Here is a 17140-nt window from a genome sequence, read left to right as displayed (position 1 = left end):
TTGGTCACATAGAAATCCCAAGACACAGTCATTGCATGTACCCTCTCCCTCAGGCTTCTCAATAAGAGCAGGGCTTTCCCCCAGCAGGCAACTGGAAACGACACAGCCCTTCGATCAAAGCTCCAGAGAAAGACGGCCCTGAAAGTTGATGCAGTACTGGTTTCCTTTCTAGATACCCTGAGACTAACTGGCTTTACTTCCTTCCCAGCACAAGCACAGCCAGCACACCACCACCACCACCACCGTTAATGGGAGTAAGGCCTGGTTTACCGGCCTCTCCTGCTTGTGCTGAAATGTCCCCCGTGCCCCACCAGCGTTAAGAGATGGCTGTCCCCATCTGTACACAGGCACGACATCTTCAGAATTACCTCCTCCTTTACACAGCTCCAACCAATTAAATATTGATGTACTACATCCCGGCCAAGGAGGGGAGGGAATGAGCCCAACAGACAGGAACACATGGACACACCACCACTCTCCTACCTTCACCCGATGACCCCGAGAGATCAATGATCACATAGACTCTTCCTTCTGGTTCCAGATCGATCTGCAAAGAAGAACACAACAGGGGCTCTGTTAGTGCGCCGTGCGGTGAGCAGCCCCGGGTTTCCACGACACCCCCACCTCTGGCTGCTAAAGCCCAGAGTCGCAGCCCCATTCCCCTCACCCACCTATGCTGTGCCTGGTGCTGGGGGATCAGGAAAGAATTAGGACCAGTGCTACTGGAGTGTCCCCCTTTGTGGCAGTTCCCAGGCCGTTTTGTTCCCCAGGGGACACTTGACTGGTGACCAAAATGTCCGGTGATGCTTTGGACTGGGCTGGAGTGGAAGATCGTCCTAGGCACCCCATGAGTGAAGCCTACAGAATATCCCCCAATGCATTACACAGTTGCCAGCCAGCCCATCCCACCTCCAGAGACAAACATGAGCCAACCCGCAATGTTGCTGGTGTTGAGGTTGGCCAACCCTGTGTTATCTCATGTGCAGACACAGAGACGAGACTCAGCCGCATGGTGGGAGGCGCCGCGGAGATTTTATGCCAAGACTGGGTAAGGAAACCTACATGCGGTCCCCAGGAGGAGCTGCAGGAGGCCCCCTCCTTGCTTTCAAGGGGCTGGTGATCTCAGGAACCCGCGCTGCCCCCACATGCGCGGAGAAGGTCAAAGAAATGCTACCCATTCCCGGTGTCCCCGGAGAAGGACATCCTGCTTGGTAAATAGGGGCGGGGGAGGGGAAGGCCCTCAACGAGATGGATTGACACAGGGGCTGCATCAGTAGGGACAAAGGTGAGGATGGCGCAGGGCCGTGCCGGGTTCCATTCTGTGGAGCATAGGATCGCTATGGGCCAGCGCTGACACAATGGCAGTTAGCGACAACCAGAGCAGAGGAGACGGAAGCCCGAGTAGAAGAACAGTTGGAAGACTCCACAGAGACAAGCAAGGGTGGGTGGGCACTATTGGTGAAAGAAACAGCAGCAGTAAAGGGGTGTGTGTGTGTGTGTGTGTGTGTGTGCGCGCGCGCGCGCGTGCAGGCACAGTGCGCCTGGTGCAAAATTAAGAGTCCCCAGGCATCTCACCAGATCTGCTGAACAGCAAAACACAATGTGCTCCCCTCACTCTGACCCCTTCCCACCCCCACGCCCCAAAAACCCAAACTCACGGCCATCAAGTCATTGAAGGCTCAGAGTGACCCTCCCAGAGCTTCCGAGGCTGTAACTCTTTACTGGAATAGAAAGGTCCGTCTCTCTGCCTCAGAGAGGCTAATGGTTTTGAATGACGGGTCACCACCACACTACCAGGTTTCCTCTCCACACCCCTCCAGACGCAGCTGACCCCTCCCAGTCCACAGAATCAGGCTGATGGGATGGTGCGACTGGAGGAAAGTCGGAGGGGCTGGCCTCCTCGGGCTATGAGGTCTTTGCAGGGTCTGGGCGATCCTTGCAGATGCCGTGTTCTCCGGGAGACACCCGGTCACTCGGGAAGCCCTGGAGCAGCCGTTCCTGCCTCTGCCACCTCTGTCCCACAGAAATGGACCTGCCTCAGGGGTGCCAGGCTCGGCACCCCAGCAAACTCCTGCGAGTCCCTTGAAGGCAGGAACCACCCCAGGGTGTTTTTCTGATGGTGCCCCACAAAGAGCCGGCACAAGTTTGGCAAGTCCTTCTTAGAAAGCGCCTCTGTTCTCCACGGCTCAGGCCAGTTGTCCCCTCCTCTCTGGAGCCGTTCCAGGTCTGCCCAGTCAGAATCATGGCTCCTATCCAGTCGTGAGACACTGCCCACACAGATTGTGGTGAATCGTATTTGCATGCCGAGTGCGGCACAAATTATTAATGTGCTCAGCAACTGACCGTGAGGCTGGCAGTTGGAGGCCACCCAGGTGCCTCAGAAGAAAGTCCTGGCAATAAACTCCCAAGAAAACCAGCCATCAAAAACTCTGCGGAGCACGGGTCTACTCTGAGGCACGGGGTCACCAGAGTCGGGTTCAAATTCAGGGCAGATGGTTAGTGCTTAGTTGCTCATTGGCGCTTTGTAATTGTCCACAGGTCTGGAGTGGGAAAAGGCTCTGTGCAGAACTTCCAGAGCCTCTGGGATCATGCAACCCTCTGAGCTACCCTCTCCAGAAAAGGAGGCAGGCACCGGAGACCGGAGAAGGCAGCTACACCAGGCACCCCACTTACTCCCTGTGAGGCAATGCAGCTCAACTCAAACTGGCCTTCCTCTGTCTGCTTCTCTGGCAGGGCAGGAGTGAGAGGAGAGGTCAGCAGGGCTATTCCTGTCAGAAGGGGGCACGGGGGGCAGGGGGGCTGCGGTACTGCTTATACTGTGGTGTCGGTTTGAAATGACCCCTGGGAAGTGCCAAAAGTGAGCACAATAGGCAGTTAACCAAACCAATGAGCCCACCTGGAGGTGGCTTGGAAGAAAGGCCTGGGACTGTCCACTTCTGAAAGCCCTGAGGTGCACAGTGCACCCCGACACACTTGGAGCCACTGCATTGGGGTTGTTTTTGGAGCTTGCCATCCAGACAGGGACCAACGACCCAACTTGTGCTGGGACATACGAATCGCTGGCTTTCAGCTTCTGAGTGAAGAAAGTGTTCTTCGGAGCCCTCACCATGGGTCCGACCCTGCCACGCACATAAGCCGGCCCCTGCATGGACTCACCGACAGGAAAGCTCACAACTGGCCCAGCCAGAATCCCGCCCCTGCCGGAGCTCCGAACCATCAGGGGCCCCCTTGTCCGAAAGTATGGAATTTAAATCATGTATGCCTTTCAGAGATTAGATCATCCCTGTTAAGCCCCACAGACAAAATGAAACACTTCTCATATCCTCCAAGCCGGAGATTTCCCACGGCTGTGGGCTGTACTGGCCAAGTACAATGCTATCTGTGAGCGGCAGGGAGGAGGGCAGCGGAGGACTGCGAGGAACTTTGAGTGAGGCCTATCCAAAGGCATTCGGGCGTGCCTATCTCAGCAGAGGGGAGCGGGTGCCGGGGAGGGGGGGCAGGGAGGACAGGTCACGGGCGATAAAACGGATCAGGATATTAACATTCAAGATAGCCATCTGAAACCATTCTAGTACCCACCGCTGGCCAACTGCATTTCCAACAGAAAAATAGAAATTAAGCTATTAAACATGCCAAGAGCAACAAGGAGCTCTGCAGCCTGGGCAGATGGCTGCAGAGGGCTGGCCCAGCCCCAGCCAGTGAGTGAGGAGGCTCAGAGGGCCCGCAGAGGGTGGCGGGGCCTTCGGCCTCCCTAACTGGAGCCGTGGCGGAGAGGATGGTATAACTTCCCGGCCAAAGCAGTTTAATCACAAATTCTGCTCACAATGTCATGGTGGGGATAGTGAAGCCAGGCAGGGCCCAGGCCTGCACAACCCCAACAAGCTGTCAATCACCACCACCACTAGGCGCCTGGCAAGACATAAAAGCAGGCCTCCTAGCCCCACGCCACCCCCTCCCCCAGACACACCCTGTCAACTATTCCCAGGGTGAGCCCTGACACTCCCCTTCTGGGCTCTAGCTTCTCCCCCTTGCTCCCTGTGATGTAACCATAGCGATCCCATCCTATCCAACCTAAGTGTCCCGTCTTCTCAGCTACTCTTTGTTTTCTTTGATGTGATGCGCTTTCCAACTCCAGGGCCTGGGGCCCTCCCTCCAGCTGGAGCCAGAAATAAGTCAGGGTTGGTGGTGAGGTGGAGAGGCATGTGCAGCGCTCAGAGTCAGGCGCACCAGGGCTGAAGTCCAGTTCTGTTACTTAACCAGCTTCGGGACCTCAAGCAATTACTCAGCCCCTCTGGGGGTCCGCCTCCGTCTTGCCATCTGTGAAATGGGTGGTTGTGAAACTCACAGCAAAGCCCCTTGCTCTGGGGAGGGGCTCTGTACGTGGTGGGGAAGGGTGAGAGTTACAGGGAGGTGACACCCGTCTGAGTTGTCCTCGGCTCTGTGACTTACTGCCTGTGGGATCTGAAGCTACTACCTACCTACCTTCTCTAAGCCTCGGGTCAGAGAGATGGAGCCGATAGCCATTCCTGTGTCGTGTGTGCTGCTGGGAGGTTAATGCAAACAATCTAAGTAAATTGCTCAGCCTGGTGCCTGCCACAAACTATGTGGTGCTGGCCCAGAGAACAAGTAAAGGTGACTCTCAGGGCAGGAGGCCAGCTTGCAGAGCAGGGAACTTTGTCACACTTGCCCAAGCAGTGCTGAGGCCCAGGGACCACATGGCCCAACACTGGCAAAACATGCCTGGCTGAGAGGAGGCTCTGTGGACAGAAGAACTGGGTCCGTAATGTGTTCCGATCCTGGCTTGTGGTAACCTGTCCTTGATGATGTCCCCTTGATGATGGGTATTACCTGTGAGTTCTGTGTGGCCGTTGCGACAAACTACCAAAGCCAGCAGAGAGGCAGAGGGTCATGGGAGGGCTGCTCGCTGTGAGAACAGGGGCAAGGGAGTGGAGAGGCGGAGGCATGTCTGAGCTCTGTCTCGCAGAAGTCACCCTCAGGTCGATGTGCCCTTGGATTCTCCTCCCTACTTACGCAGGCAGAGGTCAGCCGTGGTCCCCACGCCATCTTCATGAAGCACAGGGGCATCATCCCCCAGCGTGGGCTTGATGCCCCAGCCCTGGCACTGGGCAGCAGAGGGTCCAGTTCTCAGCTGTCCCTCCCACGCTCAACTCCTTCCACTGCAACACACCTGCCGTGTGGGAGCACAGACAACTGGGAGAGCAGAATCGGGAGGAAGCCAGGACCAGTCCGGCGCAGCCTGCTGTGGTGTGGTTTTGGCAGCCCTCGGCGAACCACACAGACCTGCGTATCTGTGTTGGCGGCGTGGTCAGGCTCCTGAGAAGGAGGGTGGTCAGAAACTCAAGGTCATGCTTCCTCCTAGACCAGCGGTTCTCAACCTGTGGGTCATGACCCCTTTGGGGGATCGGACAACCCTTTCACAGGGGTTTCCCAATTCATAACGGTAGCAAAATGACAGTGATAAAGTACCAACGAAAATAATGTTATGGTTGGGGGGTCACCACAGCATGAGGAACTGTAGGAAAGGGTCTCAGCATTAGGAAGGTTGAGAACCACTGCCCTAGACGCAACCTTTTCACCTGAGCACACTCCACTAACACTCTCAGAAGAGTCTGCCGCCACGAAGCTCTATGGCTGTGGAAGAGGCAAATATATCTCGTGAAACTCAGTGTCACTGGGTCACTTCTGACCCAGGGCAACCCGATAGGGCAGGGCAGCACTGCCCCTGTGAGATTCTGAGACCGGAGCTCTTCACAGGAGCACGAAGCCCCATCTGTCTCCCGCGGCTGGCGGTTTCCACCTGCTGACCTCCTGGTCAGCAGCCGACTGAGTAACCACTGGGCCACCCTGCAGAGGCAACGATAGGACAACCGAACACCTCTACGGCCATCAAGTGGAATACCACCTCTTTCTACCAAGGAGAGGCTAGGGGAAGAGTGAGTCGAATACCTAATCTTGCAGTTAGCAGCCAAGTGCTTCAACCACTGTGCCACCAGGGCTCCTACAGGCAGGAAGTGGGTCAGAAGCAAGCGAGCAGATACACGGAGAAGGAGGGAGGGAAGTCAGTGTCGAGTCTTCCACCAATGAAGTCCTGGGCCATCGTCATCACCAGGCACTCTTGTTTTGCCTTGGATGACCCAACAGGGTGGTGAGGGAAACCTCACCAGTAAGAGAGAATGCTCCAGGGCTCTGTCCCCAAGCCCAGGTCCTGCTGCCCGTGTGCCTGTGTCACCAGATGCAACATGGGTGTGCTACAGCGTCCCCAGAAGCACCCAGAAAGGAAGAGGTGCGCCTAGGAAGGCAGGGGACACCCACGGGCCAAAGGGAACATGGGTGATGATGGGAATTCCTGTATCTTAATCATGAGGGTGGGGAACGGGGTACAGGGATGTGCACATCTGTCGAGATGCACTACAAGCGGGGTGTGCTTCACTGTATGTAAATGGCACCTCAGAAGGCAGACTTGTTTTGCTTTTTAATGGAAGGGGGGTGGGGGAATCAGCATGTCACAGGATCTTTCCACGAGTTTCCTTTAAATAACAAGTCATCTTCCCACCCTCAGAGCATTTGAACTTTCCCGTCCCACTTTCAAAATGAAAGCATTCATTCAGAGTGTTTCAAGCACACGCCAGTCACACAACATACTGCACACCCACATGCGTGTGTAGGCACGGTCGCACAAGCAAGCACATACACACACACATACAAAACACACCCTCAGGAATACAGCTGAGCCACCTTCTTCTCTCTTCCGCAATGAAAATACGGTATTTTCACGAAAGCACCCCAAAGGGTTGTCCAAGTGCCCATGCAATTACCTAAACCTACCTCTGTGTGGGTCTCAATGTCCTCATCTGGGAAACAGGAAAAGTAGGCCGAATGCTCTCAAAGGTCTATAATGACCTAAATCTCCATGAATAGGGGACTGGTTAAGCAAATTAGAGTACATCCTTCTTGTAGATGTAGCCCCTAAATTAAAAAATATCTAAAGATGCCAAGCAAACCATATGTATGTATGTGTGTGTGTGGGTGTACACACACGCCTTTATAGAAAATATATGTATGTACACACAACCCTTATGCTATCATGTGTATGAATACGTGTGTTCTTCTTCTGCACAGATTAGTCTGGAAGGAATCAAGAAAGAGACTTTGCCCCAAGAGATGGGAAACTGCAGGGGTAGGAAAGAGGGGGCTTCCTCTTCACTGTGTGCCCATTAAAACCACTTGCCTATTTAATTGTGTTCTTAGGTAGGCTTGTTACAAAATTGAAACCAAAGCCATTTAAAAACATTCAAGTTTCCTTTTGGATCACTGGCTATTGTGTGACCTCCAATCTCCCACCGGGCAGCTTGCTTCCACTACCAGGCACATCTTAAACACACCTCACAACGTGGGGAAACCTGGCTTTCCCTGGACACTGCTGGACAGTGGTTATCATCTCCTTGGGCAGCTCCTGTGGGCCCTGGTGGCTGGCCCGTGTGGCATCTCAGATCCGGGCTTTCAGCACGCCACCAGCAGAGCAACTCCAGCAAGCACCTGCTCCCTCCTTTCAGCAGGTTCAGAACTGGACTCTGAGAGCTGGCTTCCTCCTGATGACAGAGGTGGCATGAACCCAGTGATGCTGCGGGCACAGATGCTTCGCAGGGCTGAGAACACATCCACAGGGGCCATGCCAATCCTAACGCTGGAAGTGTAAACGTTCACAAGACGGCCTGGGCGACATAGTGGGTTATGCATTTGGGCTGCTAAGGTGTGCAGTTCAAACCCACCAGCTGTTCCTCACGAGAGAGATGAGGCTGTGTACTCTTGTGAAGAGTTACAGTCTCAGAAATCCCCCCCGGCGGGGGTGGGGGGGAGGTTCTACCTTGTCCCACAGGGCCGCTAGGAGTGAGAGTCGGCCCCATGGCAGTGAGTGAGTGTCCTGTCACACTCCAGCTTATCTGTCTGCTTTGGGGAAATGTAATGCAGGATGGCGTATCCTAAGAGGAGGCCCAAATCCCAACCAGACCCATTGCCATCAAGGCCATTTAACTATGGGGACAGATAGCCACCCATCCCAGACACCAGTGTTCTGAAGGAAGAAGCACTGCACTACCAACCCGCACACTTGGCAATTTGTCGTGCACTGATCTCTCATGGCCCGTGTCTGCAGGAGTGTGTTTTATTTTACACTCACTGTGAAAGTGCCTGACACACTGCAGGGAGAAGAGACCCTGAAGCTAGACTGCCTGCTATAAACTGTGCAGTTGGCCTCAATTTCCTCATCAACCAACTGGGGACCGGCACCTGCTGCAGTGCTGGGAAGGTGGGCCCTACAAGCGTGAGCTCTCCGGGCACTACTGGACACCACGGTGTCCTGCTCCAGGCCTCCGCAGCACCTGAGGCAGGGCTGGGCTCATGGTCAGTAACCAATAGAGCAGCGGTTCTCAACCTGTGGGTCGCGACCCCTTTGGGAGTCGAATGACCCTTTCACAGGGGTCGCCCGATTCATAACAGTAGCAAAATGATAGTGATGAAGTAGCTACGAAAATAATTTTATGGTTGGGGGGTCACCAGCACACGAGGAAGGGTCGCGGCACGAGGAAGGTTGAGAAGCGCTGCCATAGAGGCTCCGGGTGGAAACGAATCCACGAGAAGTACCGGCAAGCTGAGCCAGGGGCTATCGATGGTCCAAGGAGGGCTCCAAACCCACTGAACTGGTGTAGTCATGGGCACCGGTCACAAGGGAAGTGTACGTGTTAGGTAACAACCAAATCACTGGCGAGTCAGAGTTTTTCCATGAATAGGCACCAGGCTAGGACCTCTGGTATCCCAAGAGTTAAAGCACTCTGCTGCCAACCGAAAGATCAGAAGTTCAAACACACCAGCCACTCTGCAGAAGAAAGAAGCAGCTGTCTGCTTCTGTGAACATTGCAGCCCAGGAAACCCAACGGAGCAGTTCGACTCCATACTGCAGGGTCCCTGAGCCAGCACGGACTCCACAGCTATGGGCATTGTTTTAGTGCCAAGAAACAGGCAGGGATGCCCTGCTCAAAGGTGGCTGTGGTCTGCCCTGCTGTGAAGGGGTGCCACACATCACTGCTGTCCTGACTATACCTTAGGGTCTAGCACCGTGAAGTTCAGTGTCTTGCTCCCTTCGAATCCCAAGCCTTTGTCAACTGTCATTCATCGCTCTGGGATGGAGACAGGGACTGGATTCACAGTAACAGTCATACCTCTGCTGAACCGCAGCTGCTGGGGCTTCGATCCTGACTGGTGGAGACCTCACGTGTGCAGGAGGAAAGCGACGCACCACTGGATGTCCAATAACTGATTTTCCCAGGGCTTTCCACCAAACACCCTGTGGGTGGATTTGAGCCATCCGCCCTTTGGTTGGCAGCAAGCATGGCAATTATTTGCGCCACCCAGGACAGCAAGCCACGTGATATCTTGGGTACTGTCCTGGTTGCATGGTGGGTTACGTGTTGGGCGGATAAGCACAAGGCCAGCCGTCCCAAACCACCAGCCACTCTGCAGAAGAAAGATGAGACTTTCTATTTCCCTAAGGAGTTACAATCTCAGAAACCCACAGGGGCAGTTCTACTCTGTCAGCATCGCCTTGACGGCAGTGAGTGTCTCAGTTTTAGCTACCTGAACCTAATTTCTCATATGTAAAACAGAACCAGTCATACGGACTCTGAAGCTCCTGAGTGGGGATACTTTACATGTTCCCCGAGGGAAGCGGCATTCCTGAAGCTTGGGAAGTTAAATCCCATGCTGACATCCTCACAACAGGAGGAAGATCTCAATTAAAGTTCAAGGTTCTCTAGCTGCAGAACAAGTGCTCCATTAGCTTGGAGCCAGGCCCGCTGCTCAACAGAGGCAGGTGCTCAGGAGGATCTCTGGACAGACACATTGGGCGCAGTTTGCTCTTCCCACAGGGTGGGCCTGAGAGTTTGCTGCTGCTTGCGCAGACGCTCCAAGAAAGCAACGATCTTTTTCTTGTCCTCAGGGAGTTCGCAGCTAAGGGTCCCCACCCCATCTACAAAGCAGACACACAGCACTAGAACTGGGAGGCTCAGACGGTGACGCACCAAGAAAAGGGCAGGATGCCAGCCCCCGGGAATCAACAGCCCCTTGGAAGTGAACAGGCTACTCATTGGGTTGCTAACTGAAAGGTCATCTGTTCAAAACCACTAGCCTCTCCTCAGGAGAAATGTGAGGCTTTCTCTGTCTTTGTAACTGTAACGAGATACAGTCTCAGAATCCCACAGGGGCAGTTCTACCCTGTCCTATAGGGTCAGGGTTGTTACAAATCAGCATCGACTCGATGACAGTGAGTTTGGAATTTCGGTTTTTGGAAATTCTGCGATTTCCTGTCTATCACTTCTGATTTACCGCTGCTTTCCATCGTGCTCTGGGAACTATGTTCGGTGCAGAAGATGACAGTTGTATAAAAATCATAGTCACATGAAATTTAAAAGTCGCAAACAACTTAGTTCAAGGAAGCAGAGAAATATAAGTGAGAACACATGTAAGGTATTTTTTCCTCCTTTTCTTTTGTCCACCAAATCAATTAACAGTTTCTTTGAGACTACATCTCTCTGTGCTGTTTGTGTATTAAAGTACAACCCAAACTAAGGATTGTGATGTGTCTGTCTGGTATTCAAAAGCCTCAAACAGGGTGGTTGAACTTAAATTGAAACACAAAGGCCCCTGCCCTGTCACTCCCCAGAGGGAACCAATTGTCACCATCGCTATCGGGGTCTTTCTGGTGGTCACCACCAGGTCTCTATGTAACTGTTGATGTCTCGGCTTCCTGGCTTCTCATCTTGCACATGCCTTTCTCCCTCTCTCAGCGCAGTACATGTGCCTCACTGGGCATGTCTGCGAGAGAGGAGGATTTACTTCATTCACCACCTAGAGCCTCTTCCTCCCTCTGCAAAATGGTCATTTCAGTTCCTTCTCAGTTCTTCCCTCAGACACAAACATCAAGCTAAAACCGTCATTTCTTGTTCTCACGACTACGGCAGTATCCTTATGCCTTCCATGATGTAACACGAGACATGAGTGCTCCTAGCCCCGCTTCCACCTCCCTCTGTCATGTTTGTCTTTATTGTTAGATTCTCGAGGCCAACAACACTGGCAGTCTGTTCTCGAAACCTCGTTAAAGTGACATGTTTTCCCACTACTCACTTGTGGTAGACGGGGTTGACTAGAGAAACAAATCCAGGGACATTCATATGTGTAAGAGAGAGTTTTATATCAAAGAACAATTGTATATTGAGAAAACATCCCAACCCAGTCCAGATCAAGTCTATAAATCTGATATGAGCCCATATGCCCGACACTCGTCCATAAAGTCCTCTTTAGACTAACGCAGCACACGCAATGATGTTGAGTGCTGGGAGATCACAGGTTGGTGAATGAAAAGTCTTATAGATCCACTGGTGGTGGATGCATCGTCAGGGCTCTGGCTGTCATCATCTTGGATCGAAGTGGTTTGGCCACAGGAAGGTGAAGGCAAAGAGACAGTGGAAGTTCCCAGAATCCTCATGAGAAGGCCACGCCCACAAGGAGGCATCATGAGGTTGTGACCTGATTGACAGGCTACACTCCATCCCTTCACTCTTAATATCCTCAAGTTGACATGAGATTATGTAACTACCACATCAGTGAAAACACAAACCTGTGACTTTCTGAGATTATTAATGCTTTGCAAGAGTAGAAAGCCTCATCTTTCTCCCATGGAGCAGCTGGTGGTTTCGAACTACTGACCTTGCGGTTAGCAACCCGACTCGGAACACACTAGGAAACAGAGGCTCCCCTTTTGCCAATACATTGATTCTATAATCTGGAGATAACTAACAATGCGTAGTTATTATGGCTTTATAAATGCAACTAATAGATGCCTATAAATATAGTCTCCTTATGTTATGGGACCATGCATGTTCCACTCACTGGAGACAACACGTATCATCATATTCAAATGGGATCCTCCTTTTATCACTGCACCAGTTGCCGTTCTCAGAATGTCAGGCTTCCCCAGGGGCCTTATCTCTCGAAGCTGGCCCTTCTGGAGGCCTCCACTGCCCTGCTCTCCCTGATGTGGTCCCACTGCTCCCAGGTTGGCCACACCGCTGGGAGCCTGGCACTTCTGTTCACTGCTCTGCTGGTGACACGGGTGCTGGAAACCACACCCTCCTTGTCGCGAATGCTTCCCTCACTTTTGCTAATGAAGCACATGCCGAATATGAAGAGTGTGTGGAAAACCAGCTTCCAAAGATCTTGCATGCCTGCCTTCATGCTAGATTGATAGTTTGGATAGATAGAGATTTCTGTCTTCATACCAGATTGATAGTTTGGATGGATGTCGAATTCTGTCTTCCTACCAGATTGACAGTTTGGGTGGATGTAGAATTCCGCGTGAGAACACTATCCACACATTCTTCTAGCAGCAATATTGCCAGTAGAGTTGATGTCAGTCTGATGACGGTTGCTCAGTAGGTAACTTTCATTGGTTGGTTGGTTTTGTTTGCTTTCACTCACTGGAGCTTTTAGGATCTGTCTTATTCCTTCCCCCCATCAGTGTTCTGGAATTTCACAATCACTTCTATCACTTCTCTCCGAGTATCTTTTTATTTTTCTAATTCATTCTGCTGGACAAGACGACTTGTGAATGATTGTGTTTGCTCATTGACATTTGTCTCTTCTCCATTTTCTCTCTCTTCCTTCTTAGACTCAAACGGTGGGCCCAGAGAATCGACCGCTATGTCTCTTATCAATTGCTGCGTATTCTGATTTTTTACTCTCTGTGCTCTCGGCAATTTACTCGATGTCCTCTTAGGGACCCACCCCCGCCACTGAACTTTTCTTCTGACAATAATGCGTTGGGGTTTCAGGCTTTCCAATAATCTGATGGTTTCTTTCTCAACACCTCCTTTGGTTTTGTTTTTCTCATCTTAGGGATTCAATGTTTCCTCAAATATTTCTGACTCACTGGCCTGGTCTGCTCGCTAGTCCGAGTGGGGCTCTTGAGCAGCAGACCGCGGCGGGGTGAGGCATGGCTCCCTCAGAGAGCTAACACTTACACAAGCTTGGGTAGTTTTCTCTCAGTCACGATGCCATTTCTTTCTAAAATGTGCCCTCCGATGCTTGTCCTGGGAATCAGAGGCTGATGCCAAGTTCATTTGCAGAAAGCATCTAGGGCAGCGGTCAGCAAACTGTGGGTCCAGAACCACAGACGGCACTTTCGGTACGCACGTGTCTGAAGTAAAACTGAAGACATGTTAAAGGATATTATTCAGATAACAGTGACTTCATTTGTTAGTAAAAATATATTTATGGCTCTTGAATAATTTTTAAATTGTTGTGAGGGACCAGATTGGCTCTTCCGTCTCAAAAGTTGGTCAACTGTTGGTCTAGAGTATACGGACCTGCCCAAGGCCACCTTGTTTTCAGATGTACTTCTCACTACTGCCCCGGGAGCCCCGCTAGGTTCTACAGAACAACTGCAGCACTCCTGAGCAGTGGCTTCCTCGGTACCCCAGTCCTGGTCTATCAGTTGCTACTCTTCCCTCCACTGCACCTCCTGCAAATTCAGTGAAATAGTTTGATGATGGCCTCTTTCCTCTCATTTGATTATGGCATCATTTCACTCATTTTTCCCCTTATCTCTCAGTGTGTTGAGTAGAAAATGAAATAAAAGCGCATGTGCCCCACGCACCACCTTCAATGGAAATCCTACAGACACGTCTTAAGTGGTATTAGCTACTGCCAGAAAGGTGTGGTGGTGGTACGGAGGGTAGAGGTACCTGGCTGCGAACTGCAAGGATGGCAGTTCAAACACATCAGTTATCCTGAAAGAAAAAGGAGTCTGTCTGTCCCCACAAGGAGTTACCGTCTCCAGACCCCTCTGTGGGGTTGCTATGAGTTCGAATCTACTGAACGGCAATGATTTTTTAGTAGCCAGTGCTGGTAAGAGGAGATATGGGCACTCCTTCGTTCCTTCAGCTGATAAGACTGTAAGCCAGGGAAAGATGTGTCGAGAGCATTTGGGGATCATGTAATCAAAATGCTGTGTTTGACCTACCAATTTCACCTCTGAGAACTGAGCCCACATCACCCGTCTGCACAAAAGATTTAGATACAAAGCTAACCATCACAGCGTGTTCAAGTGTGTAAAATTAGACACCAATTCTCCAGTGATATAGTCATTAATTTAAATCAGTTACTCAGACCACTAGACATTATGTTATATTTTTTAAAATTGTAGAATATTTAATGACCTGGAAAGGTATTTACAATATGGGGTGGGGGGGTTGGAGACAGATTACATATATGCATATGCAGCCTGGGCTCCATGCACTGTGTCGAACAGGTACATACACGAAGGAGAAAAGTCTGTCTACAGAGGGGCAGCATAAGGCGTGCTCTATTTCACCAGGTTTACTGTCTTCTGTTCTGCTCTTAGCGGCCTCCGTGTCACACATTTGCTGGTATACTACGTGTGCTAAGACAATCAGTAAAGTTGCCCTTGCTGCTTTCAGGAGACAGTGCTTTGTCTCTTTACTGATGAGTAAGGAAACCGAGGTGCACTGAGGTCAAGCAATCCAGGGAGGCACCTTCCGCCAAGTACCTCGCAGTGAGAAACCAGGTGAACACCGTGACTGTGATTCTTAGTCTAGAGACCTTTAAGGTACAAAGTAAAAATGAGAGAAGTTCATTCGTATTGATACATTTCTTTAAAAGTGCAATTCCCTGGATGAATGGGAACAGCACTTGGATGATAGATGGCCTTAGTTTGAGACAATTTAAACATAGGAAGGAAAAACTCCACTAGGCGAACCAAATGGGAGACTTCCTCAGACATCACAGAGTCAATGCCAACTCTAACTCAGAGCCACCTCCTGCGTGTCAAAGTGGAACTGTGCTCCACAGGGCTGTGAGTAGCCGATGCTCCAGAAGTAGACTGCCAGGCCTTTCTGGGTGGGATCAAACCACCAACCTTTCTGTTAGCAGCCGAGCAGTCACCATGTTCACCACCCGGGGGCTCCTGAGCAGAATACACTAGGTTTAATATCCTTGCTGATTTGCTCAAATGCCCTCACACGGCTGTTGTCTCCAAACGAGCTTTCGTGTAATAAAGTGGCCTGGCAACATACGTAGACTCTACTGATCAGGAGATGATCAAACATTCCTGGATAATAGAACCACGCAGTGCCTATCACAGCCATTTAGGGTCCCCAACTCGGATTTCACAGAAGTTCTTTGGAATATAGGCTCTATTTGTCTTTAATATCCCGTAAAATGCTAAAACTAGGAACACCAAGCCTGGATTTCAAACTGAGACAACGCATTGTAGGAAATGGAATTTATGAGCCACATCAAAATACGTACAACTTTACCTTCCATTGCTCTCGTCATGGGAGCTGCCCAGGAGTGTTAGGCGACAGACGGATGATGTGCTATGTCACCCGACTGCAGTCCAAATGATTCCCGATGTCTAAATACATCTAACACTACCAGTTTGGGCTAAGAGCTATGGATGGACATGGTGAGCCATGAGACTGAGGCGTGTGGAGCAAGCCTGGGCATCGAGACCTAGAAGACCAATGGCCGGCTCCATCGAAGTCATGAGTTCGGTTTTGAAGGGGAACAAAATCAAATTGATTATTATTTTTTTAATTTTCAGATGCTTTATTAAAAAAAGATAAAGAAGACATAAATAAGAAGTTTGACATAATTTAAGATTTTCTGGGGCAGAGCCTGTCTTATTGTAATCTAATGATCTCACTTGAATGTTCCCATAAATAAATGAGCATGTACGTGTTGAGGCGCAAGTTACAGATGAAGGTAGGGATTGCCTGTTCTCTGAGAAATGGCTGTTACCAGTACATGTTTCATGCTCGCTCTCTGCAACTTTGAGGTCCCGGCTCTTTTACACCGAGCAGGCTGATGCAGCTGGAGTGACAGACCAGAGGTACATGCCCCAAGGCCCACAATGACATCTGAGGTAAAAGGGAAGCCGCTGCCCATACCCCACAGCAAAGGGGACCCGAACATAGGCTCTGTTGAAGCTCTGCACGTTGGAATACCAAGTTCACTGTGATTGAGTGGATTGCAATTCAGAGTGACTCCATAGGACAGGGAAGAACTGCCACTGTGGGTTTCCTAGATAGTAACCCTTTATGGGAGTAGAAACAAGGTTGAAACGGCCAGGTACCCTTGGCTGGTGATCTCAAGACTCTCATTTTGTGATTAGCTGCCCCCACGTAGTCCATTATGCCACCAGAGCTCCTTGAATGCCACAGCGGTTCACTAATTTGTGACTTTCTAGCCTGGATCTTGCACATTGGCTATTGTGACCACTCTCCTGGATAGTGGTGGTAAGGTCAGCAGTTCAAATCCCCAGCCTCTCCTGTAAAAAGTCAAGTCTTCAAAACTCACAGAGGCAGTTCTACCCTGTCTTCCAGGGGAGCTATGAGTTGGCATCCACGCAACAGCACTAAGTCTGTGTTTTGGATCCTAGACAGTGGATTTCCATGTGATATTTTGAATCATCACAAGAAAGTTCTTATCACTGGGATGTTGTTGTAGACCCTAGAAGAGGGACTCTATGAACACACATCCAATTGGTAAAGAAAGTTGAAAGCCTTTTACCATAATTAATTGATTAATTAACTAGGGGAGTGGTACCTGAAAAAAAATAGAGAAAATAAACCAAAGAATGTTTATGGTCAACTCTTTGTGCACTGTCCAGGTAGCTGGACCCTGGTTTCAGCTGATGACCTCTGCTAAGGTGTTGACCCTTTCGTTGCTTTTCATCTGGAGTTATTTCATGCCTTATGTGCAGAAAGACAGGTTTCAAAGTTTGGGTTTGGGGAGCAAATTTTAGATCAGGTAATCAAGGAAGGCCTTCCAGATGTAAGAGGGAGTCAGCTCCGCAGGAGAAGGACATAGAACCGGGGTGGGGACAGCCAGCGCAGGGGCTGGAACTTGGGAGGACTGCTGTTGCCAGCAGCAGACAGAGATCAGTGGGACTGGCCGTAGAAGATAAGGTCGGAGAGGATGCAGGCAACCAGGGGACACAGGACCCTGATTGCCAAGGTAGGGACTTTGGCTCTGAGGCTGACTGAAT

The 17140-nt window shown here is 50.8% G+C and overlaps 1 protein-coding gene across 2 annotated transcripts in view; it reads right to left on the bottom strand.

Moving 5' to 3' along the window:
* Positions 1 to 17140, bottom strand: part of PRKCE (protein kinase C epsilon) — a 564512-nt gene that overhangs the window by 352686 nt on the left and 194686 nt on the right. For both annotated transcript variants that reach the window (XM_075535339.1, XM_075535340.1), the window contains exon 2: positions 484 to 547. In XM_075535339.1, the coding sequence (XP_075391454.1) occupies positions 484 to 547 (64 nt within the window). The remainder of the gene's footprint in view (positions 1 to 483; positions 548 to 17140) is intronic.

Source organism: Tenrec ecaudatus, chromosome 17, assembly GCF_050624435.1.
Source record: "Tenrec ecaudatus isolate mTenEca1 chromosome 17, mTenEca1.hap1, whole genome shotgun sequence".
Lineage (NCBI taxonomy): Eukaryota > Metazoa > Chordata > Mammalia > Afrosoricida > Tenrecidae > Tenrec > Tenrec ecaudatus.
Note: the sequence above shows the minus strand (reverse complement) of the source record. Positions and strands in the feature narration are given on the sequence as shown.